The sequence below is a fragment of the Liolophura sinensis genome, chromosome 6, assembly GCF_032854445.1.
Source record: "Liolophura sinensis isolate JHLJ2023 chromosome 6, CUHK_Ljap_v2, whole genome shotgun sequence".
NCBI lineage: Eukaryota > Metazoa > Mollusca > Polyplacophora > Chitonida > Chitonidae > Liolophura > Liolophura sinensis.
Genome location: NC_088300.1, coordinates 56,233,412 through 56,259,214, shown reverse-complemented (window position 1 = coordinate 56,259,214; position 25,803 = coordinate 56,233,412). Strand labels below are relative to the sequence as shown.

General features: G+C 37.6%; 2 protein-coding genes across 2 annotated transcripts; one reads left to right on the top strand and one right to left on the bottom strand.

Moving 5' to 3' along the window:
- Positions 1-31: 31 nt before the first annotated feature.
- On the bottom strand, positions 32-4,842 carry LOC135468373 (large ribosomal subunit protein eL32-like). The gene is made up of 4 exons (XM_064746590.1): positions 4,799-4,842; positions 3,563-3,669; positions 2,499-2,651; positions 32-261 (listed from the first exon to the last, which is right to left on the bottom strand). The coding sequence occupies exons 2-4, from the start codon at positions 3,653-3,655 to the stop codon at positions 103-105; spliced, it is 405 nt and encodes a 134-aa protein (XP_064602660.1). The 5' UTR covers positions 3,656-3,669; positions 4,799-4,842; the 3' UTR covers positions 32-102.
- A 2,663-nt stretch (positions 4,843-7,505) lies between these two features.
- On the top strand, positions 7,506-25,063 carry LOC135467845 (leucine-rich repeat protein SHOC-2-like). Its single transcript, XM_064745737.1, has 17 exons — positions 7,506-8,675; positions 11,942-12,073; positions 12,508-12,576; positions 13,034-13,063; positions 13,936-14,121; positions 14,905-15,000; positions 15,711-15,831; positions 16,396-16,504; positions 16,776-16,869; positions 17,357-17,461; positions 17,806-17,920; positions 18,088-18,212; positions 18,655-18,742; positions 18,862-18,931; positions 19,170-19,237; positions 19,839-20,008; positions 20,716-25,063. Exons 1-17 carry the CDS (start codon positions 8,412-8,414, stop codon positions 20,749-20,751), a joined length of 1,878 nt encoding a protein of 625 aa, XP_064601807.1. The 5' UTR covers positions 7,506-8,411; the 3' UTR covers positions 20,752-25,063.
- Positions 25,064-25,803: the final 740 nt, after the last annotated feature.

Sequence of the window (25,803 nt, the reverse complement as noted above, 5' to 3'; positions counted from 1 at the left end):
TCCGGGTAATTATCAGAAAGACTCAACAAAAATAACATTTGTCTGATTTTTTTAAGTTTTTTTTTTATTATCATTATTTCACCATAATCTGTAGACACTGGATTACTCGTCTTCTTGTGAGCGGAGGCGAGCATGTGGATTGGTCACTTTGATGGCCAATTGCTGGGCTCTCTCCACAATGTCTTTGCGCTTTCTGCTGGATACAGAGTGGGCAATCTCAGCAGAGAACGTTCTGTTCTGCATCATCAGCACCTCCAGCTCCTGAAAAACAGAGACGTCGCTGTTGCACTTATGTAAAGCTTCACTGTATTTTCATGGGACAGATATAAGAATGTACAATCTCCAGGTACTGAATTTGTTCTGGTGAAGAACTTATTGTGTTGAATTAAATCGAGATACAGCACAGTCAGGAGAGATTTGAACACAGCTGTTATCAAGCACACAAGAGCCACATATTCTTAAAAGATTGTCTAATGTTACAACCAGTTACTATACATAAATGTACGCCAATGATCAGTGGTTTACTCTTATGGCTGGAATGCCAGGCAGAGAATCACCTACTGTTTTTCTCAAATCAACACATCTTTTACCTTACAGTGCAACAGTTAAAATAAGATTTGGTAACTGAAGATTTTGCTTCCAGGAGACATGCAAGTACAATGCTTCGTCTCCATACATAAAATACTTACAAGTTCACCTTAAAGGATTAGTGTCCAGGTTTAGCTACTTGTCCTAATTATAAAGATTATACCCTGATTAACAGTATGTTACCAGGAGGGCCTCTGGGAAACGTCATTATGACTTTAAAATTCACCAAAAACAATAGACTTACAAACCAAGCCAATCTCCAAACAGTCGCCCAGTAAAGCTCAGCGGGTGACGTCATACATGGCCAACATATAGCCTATATAACTTGCAAATTCGTATCATAACGATGTCATTTTCAAGATGGAAACTGACATCTCTGGTCAGACTTCACATTCCGAGTTTTCAGACGCTGAATTTGATCTTCCTCCAGCCATTTCCAACCACAATGGCATTAAGGACTGGTAAACTATAGCTTTATCCTGTGTTACACTGTAGGTCTATATTTCGTGTGCAAGTCAGATTTAATATTTACTATTTTTTCCTTCTGTCTGCTTCACAATAAATATTCTATTCCCCAAGTAGATTTACTTTGAACGTAGGTTTGCAGGATTTAATTTTCCTGCATTTAATCAAGGCAATACTGAAAAAACAATTCTTACAACTGTTTAATTTTCCTAGTTATATCATGGCCGAAATTACTCCAGCACTTTGAACATGTATTGTGAAGGCTGGCTTTAATCCTCTTTTGTTTCCTGCGTTGTCACTAATCCTCGTAATCTGAATGGGGGATGGATTATCACTATTCAAGATTGATTTTGTACATGCCCTGAGCAGTATTCAAAGAAATGCCTTGTTTTCGCACCTTTGATGAGTAATTTTAATCAACAACCATTATTCCAACACCAGTCATTAATTCTTGATTAACACAATCAAGCTACATAATTAGTTTTGGATTGTTTTCAGTTTAAATTGTCCTCTGTAGCCGGTCAGAAACGGCCAGTATTGCTGTGACCATGAAACCGCCATTGCGTTGTTGTACACAGTTCACAATATGTTAGAAGCTCACTCCTGAGAGACGAGATAGAGTGTATCAAAGCGACATTCATTGGAAGCAATCACGTGGTTGTATCTACTTTTCTTTCAACTCTCATACTGAAGACTGATCAAACCAATGACGAGTGAACTCCCACTTTGTTTTACACCCACAAAGCCCTATCACCAGAGTTTATATACAAATACTTAAAGCCTAATTTTTCCTCCCAGGTGTTAAAATTTAGCTGTGCGGCAGGGTTTCTTATCCCAACCCCTGCCAGCCAGGCAAAGATCTGGCTGTGTTTGGTTGGTATAAAACCCTTCCGTCTTGTGCTGTGAATCCACGCTTTCATGAGGGCCAAATCGTCTGGAAACTTGAAAAAACTAACCTTGACAATCTGTTTTCACAACCGTAAGCAGAACAGTAAACCGTAAATCCTTATGCTTCCTTGTGTGGCTTTTAAACACTGAACTAAACCGCGAATCTCTGACAGCCCGTAAAGGTAGGACTTGTACGACGTCATCCAGTGGAAACTACAGAATTTTGGCCCAAAAAATACATAAACCCAGCCTCATTATCTAGTGATTTTCATGCCATAGTGCTCAGATTACTGTACTTTTTTCAACATTTGTTTGCACTCAACTTAGCAATATATAAATGGCTAGCTAATTCTAAATAACCAATCTGGACACTCATCCTTTAACATAAATTCTAACCCATAAACTTTTATAATTCACCATAATTAACTCACTTGCAGTGTACACCATAGAGAAACACCCTGGACAAGGCTATTTCCCCGTTTTCAATTAATATATATTTAGAGAATAGTAGATAAGATTCTTTATAGACCTAGGACATCAAATTAGCATTATCATACCTTAACATTGTGGACAACAAATTTTTTGAATCCATCGGGGCAGATGTGTCTGGTCTTCTTAGCAGAGCCATAACCAATGTTTGGCATCAAATACTGGCCCTTGAAGCGACGTCGCACTCTGTTGTCAATTCCCTTTGGTTTACGCCAGTTGGTCTGAAACAAAAAGGCATGCAGTCAAGGTACATCAATCTCATTTTCTCAACACGTCTATTACCAGAGTTTTCAAAAAAAAAAAACACAGCCTGAAACACACAATTTCTGTTTATTATTAGCTATATGACAAATTTCCGGGGGTATACAGGTAGATATCTGGCTGAGGTTGATAAATACTAACGAACAAAGCCAAATATCTACCCGTATTCACCATGAAGAGCATTGTAGAGACGAAAAACTGAGGAAAACCGTTGTTTTCAAGGCAAGACTGACTCCTTCAAGGAATTGTCTCCCTTTGTGTTTTTTTTGTGCAATGGAATCTTTAAATCTTTACAGTCCGTTTCAATACTTAAATTCAAAGTCTTCCAACCTTGACAGAAAGTCGTAGTCGATTTCAATTGCTATTAATGTTCACTGACTGTATTATACAGTTATTTAACGTCTGAGTTGTCATACATTTTTTTTGTTTGCACTGCAGAGCACAGTCAAAGTGCCTGTCAAACGAAATGTGTGAAGAAGATGGGAAAACAGAGAAATTTCTTTACATGAGGTATAGTTTCCACATTTTATACCACATACTAACTCATTTTACTGGACAGTGTTAAACATACCCCAGAATTTTTTGCTTACAGGACTTAAAATTTACACTTGTTCTTTACCTGTGAATTACCACAAAAACCTCTTGAACTGAATATTACCTGGCTGTGCAGCCCCAAAATTCTCCAGTAATGCTCAAAATGACACACTGTACTGCCAGCATTAACAGATGTCACAAGGGCAGATAACTGTTAATGTGGACGGTTAAATATGGATCTGTCTGAGATTGCTTTGGAGACCTCTATGGCTGCACAGAATTTTTGCCAACCCTACGATCAGAGTAATCTTAGACTTAGTTTAAAACTGTCCTTTACCTTCAGTTTCTTGTAACGATCTGACTGATGACGGATGAACTTCTTAGTTCTCTTCTTGACAATGTTGTGCTTGACAAGGGGTCGGATAGCCATGGTGAATATCTATCCTGAAACATAGCACAATATAGCCAGTGGAAGAGTGAAATAAACATTTCACCTCACATTTCAGTGTTGGACATTTCAGTGTTTCCTTACTAGGTGACCATCTGAGTTTTTATAAGAGCCCAAGCTGACAGACACAAGACCCTGTATCAATCCCTGCATTTACATGATTGACAATTCCATATCAGATCTTCACTTCAACACATGTTTACCTGTTGTGACTAGATTTTGCTGCCTTGACATAATATAATTTGTTCCCAAACTAGGGGGTCGAGTGAAGGCGGCACACGACAGGGCATTGAGCTGTTGACAAAATCGTCAAAATTACATTGTGATAATATTCATGAGAATTTAAACTCAGAAGCAGTGTACTGACAGGTTTCTCAGCTAATCTGCTTTCATATTAAACTGGAGGTCTTGAAACTCTTGTGGCTTTACACTCATTACACCTATTTCTGCATATTGTAGAGCATTCTCTTTTCTTGTTATATTTATAGATTTAATATACATCTGAAAAAGACTATGTTAAAAGTTAGTTATGCCACTTGATACTAAAGAGTTTGGATGTACTCCACAGGTACACTGGTCACACACAGACTGTCAAACTGATTAGTGTAAATATCATTATTGAGAACAGCAATACACATGTACTGCGATGCAAGGCTGTCAGATGAAGCGTTTCCCGGGATTAAAGAGGATTTCCTTCTCTAATTATTGTTACTCATAAAACTCGACATCCCTCAGCATCAGCACACACCTACGAAAGGTGGCTGTTGTTGTTGTTGTCAGTGCAGTCAGCTTTATCTAACAAACTAGCAGTGCCGGTGTACATCACCAATACAAGGCGTAAAAAGATAATTTCTGAAATACGGTTATTGTTCTACAGAATGGAAACGTCATGAAGTTTTACACCAGGCCTAGGCCACTCTTGATCTCCTGTCCATATACGACACATCGTTTGTTTACACGACATTAACTTGAAGACCAAGAGGAAGATGTACATTCACCAAAATGGTAAAATAACAGCAAGCAAAGAAAAACACTTTTCTGCTTTATTCAACCACACAACAACCTGAGTTGATCAGAGCTCATTGTTGGGGGATGGGGACAGATCACACATGCTGTATCTAATACCTTGCCTTGCCGTTGATTCAAGATGGAGGAAAAGAACGATTGAGTGGTTCCAAGGGAGTTAATTCAGGGCATGTTCCTCGGACACATATTAGCACAGCTAAACTGAAATGGAGAGTGTAGTCAGTGATCGAGACTGACTGTTCAACAAAGCCCATGTTTTGTAAAGTATGTTTTTAAGTTTTGTTATAAGAGGCCATTTTGATTAGAGCTGTTTCGGGGGAATAAATAAGCTGTATTTAGTAACTAGAATTAAGCTGTAAAATTCATATATACAAGTAACTGAAAGATCTGATCATTCACACAATAATTAAGTACCGGTAAATAAGATTTTACCGATTAATATTACTTATGATGCGAACTATACAGTTTCCAAGCATTGTCCCATGCATGGTCACAGAAGAAGCAGAATGGTGCAACTTTGTACGTTAGACCCTGACAAAAGTAAAGTTTATATGTAAGTTTCATCTCTGAAACACAGTGAATCGTATAGGCCTAAATGACGACCAAAGTAGTTCATGCCAAATTCTCTGAAAATTTGTGTTTAAACTTAAAAGCAGAAAGCTTAAAACGACCAAACGTTACAAATGAATTTAAATGGCTGGTCTATGTGGTGAGTATCTCTGTATACGCCCAGTAGCCTGTAATAAATATATATTCAAAAAACTTTTCACGTATAGACAATTTTTTCAAAATCAGAAGGATTCTGTATTCATTGTTATGTCTTCAGTATAGTAGAAAAAAGTGGAAATCTGGAATGTCATAGTGAGCCTATATAATTTTCCCCTAGGTGGTTGATGGTACTGTAAGTTAATTGATGGGTTACTTGTATACAGCACATATAGCCTATATCAAAGAGCCAGAGAGAATAGGTTGGTCTCATGAAAGTGTTACCGTAAACTGTATGCTCTTTTGACAGCTTCTATATCACCCCTACTTTATTGTAAAGATCATATCAATATAAAACGCTACCGCCATAATACCCATGGAGCCAAGTCTAGCACAGAGTATATAAGAGTATATTAGGCAACTCACCCCGATTTTCACCAAATCCTTGTCATGAGTCGCCAGTTTCCCCCATTTATAAATAAATATACAAGTAAATAAACAAGCATAAGGAAAGAGCTTAAGGTGATTGGTGTCCCTCCGAAAATAAGCAACAGCTAAAGTCAATGGCTTGTGTCGGTTTCCTCCACACCTAAACATATAACACTGCCGACATAAAAGCAAAAACAAACACTCTTGAATACGAATATTCTTGAATACCGTACGGCGTTAATCAATGCATATCAATATAATGCAAGCAATCAATAGTGTATGGCCAGTGTTACAACGTTATCCGCGGCCTGTAAACTTAAGGCAGAAATCATTAGCTCACTGCATTTCAGTAATTTAAAAAGTTGTGAAGACGGCCATTTTCTTTATTCATTTATTTGATTGGGGTTTATGTCGCACTCTTAATTCATATATATTTCATTTATACGACGCCGGCCAGCATTATGATGGGAGGAAAAACAGACATTAATTAAGATCGCATATCTTATCGTATTGACAAATGATGAATATCAATATAAAGGTACTTATATTCTCTTCTTTAAACTTGCATAATTGGTATTTTACGCCAACACGTATTACTCAGTCAGTTTGTAGTATATACTCTACGGTTTGTTTTCGCTGAACCACCTTCTCCTGCCAAGTACAGGCATCTGTGTACGCATGACAAAACCGACGTAAAAAAGTCTAAGGCAGTCCATGGATGCAACTGGGACGGGGTTCGAACTCGTAAACACATACCACACCGATTATGCCAAAATTGTCGCGTGTAACTGTATTTATATGCCCCAAGCTGTAAAAGTTTATTCCCAAGTATAGGTATGCACAATCCACGGAGGCCCCGAGCATATAGTACACCTGTGACCAAAACATTATGAAAAACTGCACATATACATATTGAGATCATATCACGCTAAAGTCTTCCTTGCCAAGGTTTACCTTTGATGGTTAAGAATTTTGTAACATTGAATATGTGTAGGCGGATGGGAGTCTTGGATTAATCTTGGACTTGCACTATAGGCCGGTATGGTTCTATTCCACGAACACTGCTATTGAATATGAATTAATGAGGTTTAAAACTCAGAATGTTTTAAAATGCATTTTTGATTCCTACATGTATTACTGTCCCGCACGTATTAAAATTACCTTTGATGGCTAAGAATTTTTGTAACTTTAAAAATGTGTAGACCTATCACCTTTGAGCGGACCAGCATACATATATGGGCCTATTCCAACATTACTGATGGCTTAACCTCCTTCTAGTTGAATGAGCTTGAAAATTGACAGACATTAAAAATGCTGTTTTGGTTCCTGCGTGTATTATTGCCAGTTATAAGCGTATAGATATCTCCTTACTTCTAAACTCCATGCATGTGTATAGTTTTTATTTTACGTGAATAACCGCTATTTTTGGAAATCTTATGATTGAGTGCTATGTAATGTATTTCGTGTGGCGTCATCACAAGTTTCCTCTGCAGGGCTCGTACATTTGTTGCAATGGTATAATGTATTTCTGAAAATGTACGAGTCGGACCATGAGCGACATTGGACGAATCAATTTACGCCAAAGACGTCACTTCCCAGGGCAGCGCCAGTGCGCAAACTGTCTGCGCAGCTTTGGTGCAGCCCCTGTTTCTATTGTATTCGGTAAGAGATTTTGGTGTCCATTTAAAGAATTAATTTTTGCGACATTATGCGCATCTTGCGACGGTGCATGGTTTTGTCATCACCACAAAGCCTCCTTACTCGCGTCTCACCACATACTCGCTGAATACTAGAATGCAAAACGTTTCAATTTTGTCATTTTCAGAGGGATGATTGCTCGACTGAAGTGAAATCATTTCAAGACAGGAACTATGTCAGCGCCTCGTTTTGCGCTGACAGCCGTGCTAAACGTGGGATGTTGTACTACGCTGATCTCCAGAGCTAACATCGCATTTAAGTGTTGATAAATTGATTTTACTTCTGTTAATTAAAAGTAAACAAGCTGAAAAATATCCAGACTGACGTGTCCGTGAGTTTGGGCGGAGCATTTTGACGAGGAAAATCGCACCGTGGAACCCTCACACCTATCTAAATATAGCTGTCATCTTACAGAGAATGTGAGCTCGTGTAGGCCGGCAATATTGGATAAGACTACATCAATTATTACAGATTATCAAATACTTCCGAGAATGGTCATTTTGAAAATAGAGTAGGATGTTTAGCAGCAATATCACCTAACCATTTCTACAGGTTTGACCTGACTATATCGAGGTATGGTTGAGATGCACTTGTGATGTTTGAATGGTTATAAGTGAGGTGTTACCCAGCTCAGCCCATCACAGACTGTCCTGACTCAGAGCGGTCCAGAAGGGACGGTGAATCACATCCAACACAAACAACCAACTTTCACTCTTATATCTGAAACGACTCATATTGTCGTTGAAATCACACAGGGGACTCCCAGTTAAGACAGACTCCTCTGATAGGTGAGCCTGGTCACCAGGTTGACTCTGTGTTAGTCTCCATGCCAAAGCTGTGCATTGTGTCAAGCACAATCTAGGTTGACAGTTGGAAGATAATGTCTAGGAGGGGAAACAAACCACGAGATAATTCTGCTGCAGCAAAACGTTTGGCGGACTACATAGGCGAGACAGGTAACATGCCAGTTGGAGGACCTCACATGATACCCCCTGGGTCAGGATCTCCTGAGACGGAAGGCTCGGGGACAAGTTCTAATGCCAGCCCTGCTGGACAGGAGACAAACATTGATGAACTGTCGTCAAGTTTAGAAGGCACTTCCCTGACAAACAGAGAGAACAGTAGAGAACATGTCAAAATGCATGTAAGTATTCAGATCCTGTTGCAGACAGTAAGGTTTTGAGCAGCTGAAGTGAGACATGGAACACAGAGTTATCAGTTTCATGTTATTTTTAAAAGCTAGTGTGTGTGCTTATCAAGATATGTACTATTACTATAAATTTATGGTTCCATACGATAACAAATGTTTAGGGGAATGTGTCTGTTTACATGTAAAAGGAGGTCGTTTTGTTTAGCATGCTGAGTGTCAGTAGTGATAAACATAGTGTCCTCTGTAGTACATTTATAAATGTAGATCACCAGCACAACTTTCAGCACAGGTTGTTCACATGCTTGGGTATTAGACCATCTGGACTTTAAACAAGCTTGTGGAAGACCTGATCAGTACGCATATATCATGGAATAAGCCTTGGAGTGGTTAAGATGCTTGCCTTTTAGTTGCTAGGAGACATGTGGTGTCAAAGAATTTGTGGATTTCCCAGCTTTCACACTTTTGTGGGATCTCGGTAACAATAAGCAGTGGAGATTTGTGCAGTCTTTAAGTTCATTGAAGACCTTTTACAATCCACTCATCCACTATGTGGTGTGTCATTGTGCAACATTCTATGGTGTCAAAAGATACCTAAGCGAAAACATTCGTATACATTGGTTGACAATCTTCATGTTTAAATGGGTATCTACCTTACTTTTTTGTTTAGGATAAGCCTGATCGTGAATTTAGCGAAGTCGTTAAAGTCCATGTCCATGTAGTTAGCAGAACGCTAAGAGAAGTGTAAAGTACAATGTACATACTGTGTACATGTACATGTGTATGTGCCTGCTAGAAAAGTTCACATACCTTTTATTCTTGTCATGTTATTGAACAACCTCATACTCACGTTTCAGTTTCACAGACAATAGTGTGTTAATAGTTCCTCGTGTCTGTGTTGGTTATAAACGTATACTCTTACGGCTGCTTTCACCAGTTGAGACCATATACTTAGGTGTAATTTCCTTCATACATGCATGTTCAGGAAATATCTGATAAATTGTTTGTATTGGTACACTTTCGATCTTGAAGTGTATACTTATTTAATACAGATTCACTAATTGTATATCTCACATCAGGGACAGCAGCTGCCTCGTAAACAGTAGATCTGCAGTTCATGCCCAAATCATGTCAGACTTGACTTGAATGTCAGTAATTCCGATACTATTTGGGGTGTCTTGTCTGGTGTGATTTCTTCAGCATGGCATTGCAGTTAGACAGCACTAGCCTATATATATACATGTATGTTGACATTGGGTCCAGTCTGATTCAAGGAGATACCTTGAAAGTCAACATTTCATGCTGGAAATGTGTTCAGATTATCTTGAAGTTCATGTGCTTCCTGAACATGGGTTTAATCAACTATAAGTTGGATATCTCAGTCTGTTATTTTATGATTGTATAAATGTTTAACAGTGCAGTCGCTGTGAGTTCAAGTTCAGCTCATGCTGGCTTCCTCTCCGGTGGTAAGTGGGAAGGTAGGCAGCAACCTGTGGATGGTCATGGGTTTCCCCCGGGTTGTGCCCAGTTTCCTCCCACCATAATGCTGGCCACTGTTGTATAAGTGAAATATTCTTGAGTATGGCGTAAAACACCAATCAAATAAATAAATATTTAACAGGCTCCATTGTTGAACATGAGGGACATCATGAACATTTGTGGAAGCATGAAATGCATGCCATTTGAAAACAAAAGGGTGTACTGACTTCAGCTAAGAACACTCGATGGCCAGCAGAGTACTGGTAGTTTGCAAAGCTTAAGCACATTATATATTAAAAACAACTCTGTCACTAAATCTGGGTTACATAATAAGAACAGCCCTCTGAATTAATTTCCTAAAATTTGTCAAAATTAGATCACTTTTCAGTAATTGTCTGCATCAAGGTTTTATCAAATTAAATATCACTATTTTGATGATAGAAGTGTTTGAAATTTGAGGAGAAATGCAGTTGGTGTCCTGTGGGAAAGATTGAAGATGTTAAGCTGATGCAGTGATAATATACATGAATTATGAATCGACCTCAGGTTGTCAGGGAGTTGTTGTTTATTTATTTATTTATTTGATTGGTGTTTTACGCTGTACTCAAGAATATTTCACTTCTATGATGGTGGCCAGCATTATGGTGCGAGGAAATCGGACAGAGCCCGGGGGAAACCCACAACCAACCGCAGGTTGCTGGCAGACCTTCCCGCTTACGGCCGGAGAGGTGCTGTTTATTAGCTGTGTGCTTGTAATATACATGTACAGTATTTGAAGATCATATAAAGTACAAAGTAAAAATGGAACAGGTCTTATTTTATACTGCTTGTTTTATGAAGCATTCGTCTCTTTTTTGTGGGTAGCTGCCATTATTTTTGTCTTGTGATTCTAGTTACCATGACAACTGGTATGGCTGTTTTACGTTAAATTGCCTCAATGTGGAGTTTATCACTGATTTGTATGTTGTAGGAGAAGTGGTAGCAAGTTACAGTCATTATAAAGACCTAATAACTAATTTCCTTTTCCTCTGAAAAATATTAAAATTACTTCCAATTGGAGAAATTTAAGGTGTTGAAAGTCTATGTTTAACACATGCACTCAAAGGTTAAATTGTAATAATGTAGCTGTTCATTATGTATGTAGTGTAATATTTCTCAATGGATTAGCTTTTAATTTATGATTTAATCCTTGTCGTTTTCCATTTTAAGGTTTATTAGGGTACACTACATTAAGTACTTATTTGAGCAGTTCTGAATATATCAGCCTTTTTTGTGCATGACTAGGCTACACCAGATGCTCTGTGAGCAGCTTGGGAATATTTGCTAGTTTTGACCATCGTATAGTATTAAATGCATTTTTAAAATGATGAATGCATTTAAATGCATGTGTCTGTCCAAGTTACATGTTATGATGTACTTTTTAGTAATTAAGGGTTCTTATTAAAAGGTTCCACTTAGCACAAATACACACATGTATGTATTGTACAGAAGTATTTTTTGCATGTATACTTTCCTGGGATTATTTTCTTATTTTACTCGCAGTATGGATTTATAGATACATGAATGTAACATGTCTTGAATGAAGGTACATGTAACAAGAAATTGTTACCCCTGTGAGAATATGCATGGTTTTTACGTATATGTACTCTGTACTCTACAGTTTACCTCTTGTAATAAAAGAAATACTTAAAGTTACCTAAAGTTTGTCCTAAAGGGGGAGGGATACAAGTTTTATGGTGAAGTTAACACACTATGTTGTAATCAAGTACTTCCACTCTTTGCAGGAAAAGAAGGGTAGCCTAGCCTCCATGACGGTGGACCCTCCCAAACCAAAACAGGTCACAGTAACACCTCCAGGCCAGAACAAGCCAAAACCTGTAGGACCTGGCACAAAGAAAACTGTGAAGGCAGACTTGGTGAGTAGAATTTTTAGCCCTAGATATAATTATACCCAAAGGGTAGGCGAGATGGGTATATCAACTGGTTCATCGGTATCAGTATGTTTCTTAGACATATATGAGGCATTGTGTCCCAGAATTCTGTTTAATCTGTATCATGTATGATAGTATTTGGCAGTGTTTACAGGTGTGAGGAATGAAAGATTTCTGCTATGGGTCACATCATGATTTAAGCTTGAATCTCCATGTCCATAATCCAGCACTCAACCAAATCAGCTAAAGGGAAATTTCCAATAGATATTGCTAGTATAAGAGCAGCTGGAAGGCTGGTCCCAATACCAATAGAAATTTTATGTACGAAGATAGGTTTCAGCAGATCAGTTCACAATCCTTATAACCAGATCTTTCTGAGTGGATGGACTGTACTCAGGTTATATGTTTAATTTTCACAGGATGTTGCCAAAGAGTTCAACAAGTGTAAGGAAGAGGGTGCTCAAAGGCTGGATCTCAGTAAATCACAGGTGAGAAACAGTGTTAGAACTTTAGAAAAACATTTCCAAGGGCATAAATTTTTGGCCATTTAAAATTACAACTGTAATTTTGGAGAAATCGATTCACTGCAATACATTTTTTAAATCACAAAGGAGCTTAACATATTTTGGATGTATTGTCAGTGATCAGATTATTACAATACACAGCATCACCAAAGATACAGAGCATTGTTTATCTCACAGTTTATCTCATTTCCTGGTAGTGCACACTTGCCTACTCTTGTCTGGCTTTTTAATACGGAGATGTCTGATGAACACAACAGATCTAACATTGTGATTAAAAAGAGGTGATTAAGTAAAGTACATACTGAGATATACTGTGCCTGGTATAACTGTTACATTGAAAGTCTAGTTTGCCGAATGAAAATTAAAAGTTCTTGTGTTTGATTTAATAAGAGTTCATACATGTATGCATATTTATTTACAGATAACTGTTCTGCCTAGTTCAGTCAAAGAGGTAAGTTTCTTAATGTAAAGACAAGCATGCAGGCAGTGGTAGTTACACTTCTGATAAAAGAGAGATATGCGTAATCAGATTCCAGTGCTTTTTATGACAAGAGTAGCTACTGTGAGTGGTTTATTGCCAGTGGGCAAAAACTGAAAAGGATTCAGTTCACACACACATACACACATCAGAGTACAGGAAGCAGTCAACCTGAGCTGTTCAGTTGAAATTGGTGATGTGTTCTTGGCCCAATCAACTGAGATATGACTGTAATAGGGCTGTCACACATTTGTGTTGTCATCATTTTAGTAGTCGTAAGCGAGAGGTGTGTCAACAACCTGAGGATGGTCATGGACTTGTGGGTTTCTGCTTGGCTTCCTCACACCATAATGCTGGCCTCCATCATATGAGCGAAATAATCTTGAGTGCGGCATAAAAAAAACGCAATCAAGTCAAAGTTCCGTGGTATGAAGTTCGTTCGTTCAAAAATTTGACATGAAAAAGTCATTTTGGACAAGTGATTTTAGAAATACATAGGTTAAATGCTATAGTTGTCGTAGTTTAAGTATTATTTATTCTCGTTTCTTGGTAATTAGGCCTTTGTTTGCATTTAATTTTTTTTTTCTTGAATTTAGGATAAATTAACGTAGGGACAAATAAGAAACTAAGAAATTGGAGAGAGTGCAAAAGTGTCAGAGCACAGTGCTGGGAATGTTGCTGATTGTGAACAGGAATGTAGGGTCTCGTTCAGATTTTTTTCATAAACAGACCACATTTACTGTCCCAAATCTACAGGATTCTGTCAGACAGAAATGAGCTGATAAGAAAGATAAACTACATGTGCATCTAGTAAATTAACATGTGTAAACTTGTTTCTGTCACAGTTGACCCAGCTTGCGGAGTTCTACCTGTATGGCAACCGGCTGGTGTCTTTACCTGCGGAGATAGGTCACCTGACCAGCTTACAGACTCTGGCATTGAGCGAGAACTCCCTCACCACACTACCAGACTCTCTGGAAAGTCTAGTGAAACTAAGGGTTCTGGATTTAAGGCATAACAAACTCAACGAGGTAAGTCCTACCTAACCAACTTCATGTTTCATACATGTATGCCTGAAGAAAACTGTCACAAGCTTTGCAGCCATCAATTTGTGTTATTGACAGGTAAGGACATATATACACTATGGATTTGGGAGGGGTTAGGCTGATGTCTTGACAAAAGGGAGGGGTTATTAAAAGATAAAAAGCATGTTTTCAGTTTTTGACATAACTTCCTTCAATTCCCTTAAAACCATTATCTTTTTGAGTTTGAGAGTTCCTTTGTATGCTGTAAGCAAAACTTCCAAAAAAAAGCTTAACTTTCGGTGAAAGAGAGTAGGTCTTTTGTAGATCTTAGTTTATAGCCTCTATCATTCATCACTGTTATTTCAAATCCAGCAGATGCTTGCTTTCTCTCTGGCTATATGGATATTGCATATTGGATTGGACAGTATTCATTACCACACCGCATTCATCAATTATTCAAACTTCAGTTCAGTGCCCTCTTTCACAAAACCTTATAGATCAATTTTGGTAGCTTTCCTCCTAAATGACATGAAAGCAATACAACTTAGACAAAGTGTTCTACAAAAAAAATAACAAGAAGTATGACTTCCAAAGTTTTGTGATATAGTGGCCATTGAAAATATTTCTACAAAAATATGTAGTCCATTTGTTTGTGCCCATTAATGTTTATAATGTGCGTGCATGTTAAATATTTGTCTTTGTATCGGTTATTGTATATCTGTGTTTTGAAAGGTGTGAAGGAATCTTTGAAGGTGATAAATGTATCTTAATATTTTTGATGTTTTGCAGATACCAGATGTTGTGTACAAGTTGAGATCCCTGCAAACTCTTTTCCTAAGGTTCAATAGGATCAAACACGTAGATGAAGATATTTGTAATTTGACTGTAAGTACTAGTTCTAAGAATGTTCAGTTTTATAAGGTTATTAACAAATATTTAAACTGACAGTTATTAAACAAATATGTGTAACTTATGCACATAAACTTTATCATGTGCATTCAGTGAAAATATGTACATGACCTAAAATCTTGACATGAACAACATTATTTTCGTGTTACTACTTTTTTGGTGAGTTGAATTGCAATGTTAAAAAAAAATATTTTTAACAGCTCTGAGTGGGATGTAGCTCAATGGATAAGGTGCATGACTGCTAACCTTAAGGCACACAATTTCCCCTATTATAACTGTTCTTTGGGACTTGACAATCATAGCAATAAGACGACACGTACTTTACCTAGGCTGTCAGCAACTTGTTTACCTCTGGATAAAACCGACTAATATAATTGAAGGTTTCTTGACTATGATGTTAAGCAATAATAGATTAGTTAGTCCCCCCCCCCCTCCCAAAAAAAAAAAAAGAGAGAGAGAAGATTTTTTGACCTTTTTATTTGCCTGCTATAGGGTGGCAGAAGGAGATATGATCAGCAACTAATCAGTGTTATGGTTCTTGATGACCTGTAAGGCAGGGAAAACATCATGGTTAAAGTAAGATGTTACATGTAGCTGGGTTTTTTAATATCCTGATTTGCTATATTAATAAAAAAGGAAAAAAGTGAATCAGATAATGTACATCTTGTTCTGTGTTTCATTTACAGAGTTTAACTATGTTAAGTTTGAGAGAAAACAAAATCAAAGATTTGCCTCGTGGTGTTGGCAAGCTCGTGAATCTTGTAACCTTTGATGTTTCTCATAATCATCTGGAACACCTTCCTCTAGGTAAGACCTTTGCTGTTTGTGTGTGTTTAGTATCCTCGAGCACAAAATTTTGAAGAATTTAATCATTATATGAAGAATTGAATGAAAACATTTCGCAATAAACATACATATTTCCAAGTAAGTTCATGAGACCTGCCATCCCAAAGCGTCATGACGACTTCAACATCACCTGTATTACGTCATGATTCATACTGCACAAGATTTTCTGGTATCTGGTATATGATTTTTTCAACATTACTATTATTGACATTGGTGTATGATGTTATCTCATTGTTGCTGATCATTGTGATCTAGTAGCATCTCACTACTGTCAACTCATCTCTGTGAGTTCAAGTCCAGCTAATGCTGGCTTCCTTTCCGGTCGTAGTTGGGAAGGTCTGCCATCAACATGTGGATGATCGTGAGTTTCCCCCGGACTCTGGCTAGTTTCCTCCCACCATAATGCTGACTGTTGATATATAAGAGTATGGCATAGAACACCAGTCAGATAAATAAATAAATCAAGACATTGTTTACATGGTAAGGAAAATCTGGCAATAATTGCATGTGTGTATATTTTTGCAGAAATTGGTAATTGTGTACAGTTAAGTTCGTTGGACCTGCAGCACAATGAGTTGCTAGACATCCCAGAATCAATAGGCCATCTACGATCCCTGACCAGATTGGGCCTGAGGTATGTGCTGCTCATATTTGTTCATTTGTATACAAACTGTCAATACTAAAATGACCCAGAGTGTGCAATTTCCCCTTAGGATGACGGAATAACAAAAATGTTAACATTGTGTTTATCAGACATGTTGATACAGAAGATGAAGCCGCATGTACCTGTCACTTGTAGTTTTCAAGTTGCCTTGGCTTTCAAATCACACCAGATTATCTGAATATTGTATTGCCTAGCAAAGCAGTCTGCAAACAGAATGCATCCACTGTTTTGTATGTTACAGGTATAACCGTTTATCAGGGCTACCTAAATCACTGGCAAATTGTGTTAATCTGGATGAGTTCAGCGTGGAAGGAAATAACATATCTCAGTTGCCGGTAAGCGTTTATTATCCCATTACTCTTGGTTTCAAGGAAATGATCTATTTGTTTTTATATTAATGCCTAAATAGATTCACTGACATGTATATGTTGTCAAAATGTAGCATTGTCTATGTTGCATAATGCCATACTTATTGATGAGATGTATTTGTTATTTCAGGAAGATCTGTTGTCAGGTCTGACTAACCGAAACTGTATAACATTATATTGTTTGTTATCTAGGAAGGGTCTGTTATGTCTGCCTAACCTGACCAGTATTACATTATCTCTCCGTATTTGTTATTACACTAGGGTCTGTTGTCAGATCTGACTAACCTAAACTGTATTACATTATATTGTTTGTTATCTCGGAAGGGTCTGTTATATCTGCCTAACATGACCAGTATTACATTATCTCTCCATATTTGTTATTACAGCAGGGTCTGTTCTCAAGTCTGCCTAACCTGACCAGTATTACATTATCTCTCCATATTTGTTATTACAGGAGGGTCTGTTGTCAAGCCTGACTAACCTGACCAGTATTACATTATCACGGAACAATTGCCAGTCTTACCCAACAGGAGGGCCATCACAGTTCTGCTCAGTATATGTAAGTTTTATATGTTCTGGAATTGTTGGTATGGTTGTAGTCACCATGGTATGTGATACTGCCCTTTTAGTACATGTATTTAATTCAAAACTGAATTCTGTCACCCTAATAATGATATCTATACGTTTTAAATAAATTATATGAAACTTTGTAGACAAATCTCAAAACATGTTCAGGAAAGGACATAGCATATATATTATAGTGGTTAATTTGTCTGTTACGTGGTTAAAGCTGTGCAAACTGTCCTTCATGTCATTTCTGTTATTCTACATAAAAGGCTGTAATTGTTGTTGATGATTTCGTTTCACACTTATTAAATATGAATCCTTGATTATTCTTTACAGTCAATAAATATGGAGCACAATCAGATCAATAAGATACCCTTTGGGATTTTTTCCCGGGCCAATTGCTTGACCAAGTTGAACATGAAGGATAACCAGCTGACATCTCTGCCATTGGGTATGTTGTCTGATCATGTTTATTCTTATACTGTGAAGACGTCTCGACTATGTGCAAATAATTTCATGGATGTACGAGTTTGTTCAGTTTGTTTTATTATTTAGTGGATATGTTTTGTAATTGGTTGAAAATGCTTTCATATTGTGTTAATATAATTTTTTTGATAGACATTGGCACATGGACAAACATGGTGGAGCTGAACTTGGGTACAAACCAGTTGGCCAAAATTCAAGATGATATTCAAAACTTACAGAAGCTTGAGGTGTTAATTCTTAGTAATAATCTGTTAAAGGTATGTATTATTATGTTTTGTATAATGTCATTCTCAGTGGTGGAAGTTTCATATGATGTTTCACAAATTGATTAAGAGAAATGATGAATACTTGTACTGTAATTCTTCTAATTTTTGAGGCAGATATTAGTTATGTGGACAGGAAAAAATTACAGTTGTCTCTTAGTTTTCAGAAAGTAGTGTATGTATGTTGTTTACTAGATGTACATATACTAACTATGTGAAAAGCAAAACTGTTTTCCTGATGTTATTCTTTTTATTCTTTTTCTTGAAGTGGATATAAAATGGATCCAAACGGTAACAATGTAATATATATACATGTAATTTGAAGCTAATAGTCTTGAGTTTAGTATTATTTCCCATCAGTTGTGCTACAAGTCTCTCTGAGTTTGCTGGTTTTGCGATAGGTGGTAACGGCATGAGTGACCTGTTTTCTTTGCAGAGATTACCAGCCAGTATAGGCAACCTGAAGAAACTGAGAGTGCTAGATTTGGAGGAAAATAAATTGGAATCTTTACCAGCAGAAATAGGTGAGTCTGGAGAAAAATAGGTTCGAAAGAGACATTAGTTTTGAGATCATTTATGATACGAAGTCATTGTTTTCTGAGACTTCCACTATATCCTTTAGAATTATGCTTTTGTGTTTCAGGAAGTCTGAGAGACTTGACAAAACTGGTTGTGCAGTCAAACCAGCTGACTAGTCTACCCAGGCAGATCGGGTGAGCTTTAATTTAATTTTGAAGAAGTGCATGAAATATTAGTAATTCTTGTATGGATAGATTTAACTGAAACCATCAATAGTAGTGAATATGGATACATTTGTAATTATCAAATGAAAAGTTAGATTTAAATCTAAACCCTTTTGGACTTTTAAGTGTATTTGTTGGTAAATAATAGCTGAGGTTCGTGAAGTCTTAATACTCAACTTTTTCAACATGGTTTTGTTTTACATTCCAGGTGCTTGACAAATCTGCAATATTTAGGGGCTGGAGAGAACAACTTGACTTCTCTGCCAGTGGAAATAGGCAAGTTGTAGCCATATTCAGTTATTCTGATACACTGTTTTTAAATGGTGATGGAGAATTACCCGTAAATATCCAACTAGGGGCCTCCGTGGTGGATGTGGTTAGCATGCCAGGGCAGTGCAATGAACCAAGAGCCTTTCGCCAATGTGGTTGCTGTGAGTTCAAGTCCAGCTCATGATGGTTTCCTATCATGCTTTACCCGAGCTCTGCACGGTTTCCTCCCACTATAATGCTGGCCGCCATTGTATAAGTGAGATATTCTTGAGTATGGCATAAACACCAATTGAATAAACAAATAAATGTCAAGCTTTACTAATTGTCCTCCAGTCCTGTGTGCCATTGGTAAGTTTGTATGGTATCTGACTGGTTTGTTTTTACAGTCATCTTTAGTTTCTTACAGGCAAGCCCCCTACCCCACATGTATGTCTCTTGCTGCCTCGTTCAGGTCAGGATGTTCATTCATCTATATCTGCTCTCTGGAGGCCTAATCAGTATGTTAGGTGATATACATCTTGTATACAAAATAAAATGTATGACTTAAACCATCAAGTTGTTTCAATTTTCTCTGATCACACGTTAACAGTTTTGATATATTTTCCAGGTACTTTGGAGAATTTGGAGTCTTTGTATATAAATGATAACCCGGAGTTGCACAGCTTGCCGTACGAGTTGGCCTTGTGCAGTAACCTACAGATAATGAGTATAGAGAATTGCCCGCTGAGTCAGATCCCAACAGAAATTGTGGCCAGAGGACCTTCTCTTGTGATACAAGTAAGAATGTCACACTGTGCAACCATGTCTTTGTTATCGTCAAAAATCTGGACCTGTAATCTGTAAGTAGAGATGTGCTAATAATCTGTGTACTTAGATAAAGGCAGATTGATTGCAGAGTTTCACCCCACAAGTTGATTGGTTTCATAGGCTCAAAAATAGATACATCAAAACTGTTGTTTAGACTTTGATGAAACTGTGGAAATCTGGGAGCAAAAATCTGTTTACATATAGATTTTTCTGTGGGAAGACGTAAGTTATCTCCACTTGTTTAAGGATACTACAATACATCTTAAGCAAAATTCCACATTTTGCCTTGTGTAGCCCAAAATATTGATCAATAAAGCTTAAAGAATGTTGCTCTCAAAAACACTTTCAAATTCATGTAACTTTTGAATTAATGGTAATGAAGAGAAAATTGTAAAAAAAAATTGTTTTTCAAAATAATTTTTTTTTCACTAATTTAATTTCATGGCTTCAATATGCAGTTAAAATTTTCAAATATTTTTTAGGCTTTATTACTCTTTCATTGATATCTTTGAAGCTAAGATATTGAAAATTGGTGGGACTGTTTCTTTTAGCAAGAAATTGTGTTAGTTGTGTAAGGCATTATATGCCCTCAAAATAATTTCAGCCTATCGAAAGGTAGTATTAGATATTTTATGGTGAAAGTTAATACATTTTTTTTTCCTGTCTTTCATTTTCAGTATTTAAAACTTCAAGGTCCATACTGTCAGATGTAAGAAGCAGACACAGAAGGTCACTTTCATCCTGAGATGAGAACCCTTTCAGGGCAAATCAACACTGGATAACAGAATCACTTTCATCATAGCATTTAATGTTGTTTACAAGTAGCTTGATCTGTATATATGACTCTATGTTGATTGTATGGGTACCACTTGTCATCGTCTACTCTAGATAATTGTCACCTTGAACAGTTTAGAATGTCACAGTTGAGGTTGAAGATTACACACACCTCACTCACAACAGCTTTCATAAAGTCTGTCTAGACACCTGCTTGGGATGTGCAGGCATGAGGATTTCGGAATTGCTGGGATTTCTTTGGTTCCATGTACGTTTGAACTGGGAAACAGTGGGAAACGTTTTTTTGGTTCCCAACAATTTCTGCTGTATGAACTGATTTACCTGTAATAATTTTTGTGTTAATGGCATTTCATCAAATACATTTTGGTGTTTGGCATTTCTTGCAGATCTAATTTTCATTTACTTTTTGTAGTAAAAATTACCATAATCACTCTTGTTTTTGTTAAAAATTAATGAACTGTCACTGAATGATTGAGGTATTTGACTGCAAACTAAGGAAAAAGAAGGGAGAGAACTGAGTACTACAACTTTGCCAGTTTGAGTTTTCTCCCCTACCAGAAGCGTACAATGCATCATACGTTAAATACAACTTCCACAACAGCCTTACAATCAGACGAATCTCAGAATTCAAATTTCACATGAATCACAACTTCCTTGGTCAAGGACCTTGACTGGCTTTCTGTCCTACTTGTAATTTATCGGCTGTGCTACTTCCTGTCTATCGTGGCAGATAGCATTGCAGGCTCGCTATACATAGAGAGATTGAAAAAAGGCCCAGCATTCACGAGACCACTCATGGCAACAAAGTACAAGCGCCAAGCAACACCTTAGTCACAATTTGAAGGCTCATAACTCAAGCCTCCGGACTATTAACTCTGTTCAGTGGTTGCTAAGCAATACTGAGTGAGTAGCCAAGCCTTTTTTTGTGGGAAACGGAACGATCGTTTCCATGAAGTCCTCATGCCTGTAGTTACATCCTAGGACATCCTATGTGGGTGGTTTGTCTGACATGCTGTCCGGGTGTTTGTTTGGCATGTCATCTGGCTGGTTTCTCTGACATGCCGTTTGGGTGGTTTGTCTCACACATCATCTGGCTGGTTTGTCTGACATGTCATGTGGGTGGTTTGTCTGACATGTCATGTGGGTGGTTAGTCTGACATGCCCTTTGGGTGGTTTGTGTGACATGTCATATGAGTGGTTTGTGTGACGTGTTATTCAAGTGGTTTGTGTGACACCCGGCCCGGGTGATTTGTGTGACATGCCATCTGGGCCATTTGTCTGCCATGCCGTCTGGGTGGCTTGTGTGACACTTCGACTGGTTGGTTTGTCTGAAATGTGGTCTGGGTGGTTTGTCTGACATGCAGACTAGGTGGTTTGTCTGACATGCCATCAAGGTGGTTTGTGCAACATGCCATCGAAGTAGTTTGTATGACATGCCTTCTGGGTGGTTTGTGTCACAGGTCATCTGTGGGTTTTTTTTGGACAAGTCATTTGTCATGTCATCTGGGTGGTTTGTCTGAGATGTCACCTAAGTCATTTGACATTTCTCTGGAATTCTAACTGGGAACTTCGTCTGATATTGGTGTCCAGGCAGCACATCAAACATTTGGTCTTGGTAAACTATCTCGAATTTTGCTTGGGAACTTTGTTTCGTATTCAGTTGAGATGGTATGTCTCACATCCTGTCTTAGTAATTTGACTACAATTTTATACGAGACGGGAAATCCAATAAGTTAGTAAGTCTGCCTTGATGTTGCTAAATGAGCTGTCCCAGAGTATGGTTATTTATTATTCCAAAGCCTTAGTCTGCAGGGTTTCTCTTCCCTTGCAGCACTATGTAGTGGGTTTAAACCAAACTTTCCTGTCATTACAGTATTTCATTACTTGCCCCAAGGCCAGGGACAGAAATTGTGAATGTGGGCATACCTGTGAGATAGTTGTCCAGACGATTTTTGTCACTAGTATCTTCACCGTACTATTAAGGAAAGTTTAATTCTAAGTAACAGAAACAAAAATCAAGGTAGTGATGTAGGTTCTATTGTATCTGTTCTTGGCAACATCGAGATAACAAAAATTTTTTGGGTGCCAAAAGCTATTTTATAGCAGTTTCTTCAGGTTTCTGTCAACTCTACGCAAGCTTTAGGTGTTTTCATGAGAGGGATTACAAAATCACAAGTACAAGTCTATTACCAAAAAAAAAACAAAAAAAAAAACAAAACAAAAACCAAAAAAAAAAAAAAGCACAAACATGCACTGGGTATGTATGTAAGTATGTTGTATCATCAGCCAAAGTTTGTCTCTGTGCTATTAATTAAGAAGCAAATGTACTCCATTAAGAATCTATTAACCTTATATAAACAATGTAATAGTCATGAGTTAGACTATTGTCCTTCTGAATAGAAGAACATAAGGTTGTTGCATCATCAAAGGATTGTCTGATCCACAGGTATAGGAAAGTGAAATATAGGTTTCTGAATATCGGTACATGTACGTCAGTAGAGAGTGGAATGTCCATAAAGAAGTTCACTTTGATGTCATTACATCAACAGCAAAATTATTAGTGTATTATTTGTCATTACTAGCATGTATTCTTTCTTCATTAAGTAATTCATCTACACTCTCATTTGTGCTCAAATTTTCCTTTGTATCTCCAGTGTATATAACACTTTAAGTTCAGCATTTACTTAAGTGAGTTCACGTAAGAAAATAAGGTGACAGTGCCATTGAGTAAGAGTAACCTGAAATTTCTCCTTTGATAAATAGTGGTTTTGCCTGATAAGTTTATCTTGTGAGAGAAACATATGGTTTGTCATGACTGCAGTTAGACACAGTAACTGCACTCAAGAAATCCTTGATTAGAACTGATTGTACTGGGAGGTCCTGCAATAGCAACTTGAAATGGCACAGACAAATCAATTATTTTCACAAATTTTAAAAAGATTGATACCCAGTGATGTTGATAGACTGATAGAGTCCCTGATAACAATTACTATGGTCCTGTAACTATGTTCACTGATTGAAAGTGCATAGATTTTGAGGGAAAAACTCAAAGATCCTTCGACATGAAATTTCTTGTTAAATACTAACAATGCTGCATGTCCTAATCTTGCTGATTAAGAAACTATTATCACATTCTGGGATAATTTCTGCTGTAAGGAAACTGGTGAAACTGCAGGCTATTGAATGGTTTAGAAGACAGGGTGTTGAAAAAATTCCTCTTTAGAATGTGGAAACTGGAAATATGTCTATGACCAAAGTGCAAGTGGAATTGGGTCAGCAGTAAATATGATTCTAAAATATTGTTTTTACTGACAAGAATTATAAAGAAGCTAAGTTCATCCATGTAGACAAATCTGTATATTTCATTGAAATTTCTGTGAACATGTGGAATGGGATAATTTGTTGTGATCACATGGTGTACGAGTGCTTATGTCTGGATGAAAGTATTGGGAAAGATTATGGACCTGGGTAAGTGTTTGTGCTAAGGAAGATCAAATCTAATGTGTTGACAGTTTTGCATGTTGTAGCGACAACTTTTGAACAGTGGACAAAATTGTTATGTTGATGGATTTTTTTTACACTAATTAATAAAACCAAGTAATTTTGTTCCGACATCACGGCAATGTGTTAAACAGGAGAAGAATTTACCTTCTTGCCACAGCGTTCGTCTCCTGTGTTCTGTTTGGAATTTGGATCACTCACCATAGTCTACTGTTTGAGCATAACCTAGAGTAACAACATGACCACAGCTTCTGTACATCCCATTGACACAGAGTTTCCATAATGTTAACTTTCATTCCAGCAACTGTAAATTTTATTACCACTCCTCTGCCTGTTCTTATCACAATGCCTGTGGGAGGTCCAAGGATGATACTCCCAGTATTCAACGCTTCTCTTTTTGAGAGAGAAGCACTTGGTGTACATTAGTAAAGGTCTGTGGTATACTCGCTCTTCCCATCTCTCAGATGGGAGATCTGCACCAGCTAGTTGTACACGAATAATGTTGTCTGCTTCTGATGGTGTACACTGCGCATGTCCCAGACAGAGACAAGCTGTAAGCTCCAGGCTCTAATGTTATTGCAGTGTAGTACAGTATCAGTGTTGGAATGGCTGGTTCTCCAGCACTATATTTGTGATATGTATTGGACGCGAAATGTTTGTGGTTAGCATTTCCTTATGAACTGTACATGTACATCTATAGATAAATACATATTTATTCATTGCTCTTCAGTGCTAGTTGACTCTCCTGTTTTCATTGATTCCTTTGCATTCAAGCATGTCAAGTAGACTTCTCAGAATCACTGAATTTATTTATTTGATTAGTGTGATCTGCCATACTCGAAAATATTTCAGCAAAGCCTTAACAAAACTATCACACTTTTACAGTTATCCGATATAAAGCCAGCACCAAGGCAAGTATAAAACTGGACATCTCATGGGTCAAAGCCAAGGAGAACCCACAAGATGGCTATGTCAGCAGTGTCAGTTTGCTGGTGTCTGTAAAACTTTAAAATCAGTAATCTTGGCATCTTGCTTGGTGTACAGCATAAGTTTAATAGGCAAAGTACTGGTTGACCCCAGTATATGTGTTTGTATAATGTGAGGGGGTGGAGTTTGATGTTCCAGTGAGCCAAAATTATAAAGTTCGGAGTGACAACGGTGAAATGATACGGGTCCAATAAATTGTCTGTGCACTTGTCTACCTACAATAATAAAAGCAAGTCAGCCTTTTGGGTGCAATAGTGCGTAACCCTGGGGCTGTTTGCACAAAGCAATCGTAGGCTACTAAGTTGATAGTAACTACCGTGGAAACGTTAAAAACATGCTTCCATGGTAGTTTTAGCCAACTTGGGTTATGATCGCTGTGTGCAAGACAATTGTTTTGATTAGGGGTTAATGTCTTGCTCAAGAATATTTCACTTTTATGACTGATCAGTTTCATGGTAGAGGAACTCGAGAGTGCCCAGGCC

Coding starts and splice junctions, on each gene's coding strand:
- LOC135468373 (XM_064746590.1), bottom strand. CDS start 3,655: ATGGCTATCCGACCCCTTGTCAAGCACAACATTGTCAAGAAGAGAACT. Junction 2,652..3,562: donor ATCGTTACAAGAAACTGAAG/GTAAAGGACAGT, acceptor TTTTTGTTTCAG/ACCAACTGGCGTAAACCAAA. Junction 262..2,498: donor TTGTTGTCCACAATGTTAAG/GTATGATAATGC, acceptor TCTGTTTTTCAG/GAGCTGGAGGTGCTGATGAT.
- LOC135467845 (XM_064745737.1), top strand. CDS start 8,412: ATGTCTAGGAGGGGAAACAAACCACGAGATAATTCTGCTGCAGCAAAA. Junction 16,870..17,356: donor ATAACATATCTCAGTTGCCG/GTAAGCGTTTAT, acceptor TTGTTATTACAG/GAGGGTCTGTTGTCAAGCCT. Junction 18,743..18,861: donor ATCTTTACCAGCAGAAATAG/GTGAGTCTGGAG, acceptor TTTGTGTTTCAG/GAAGTCTGAGAGACTTGACA.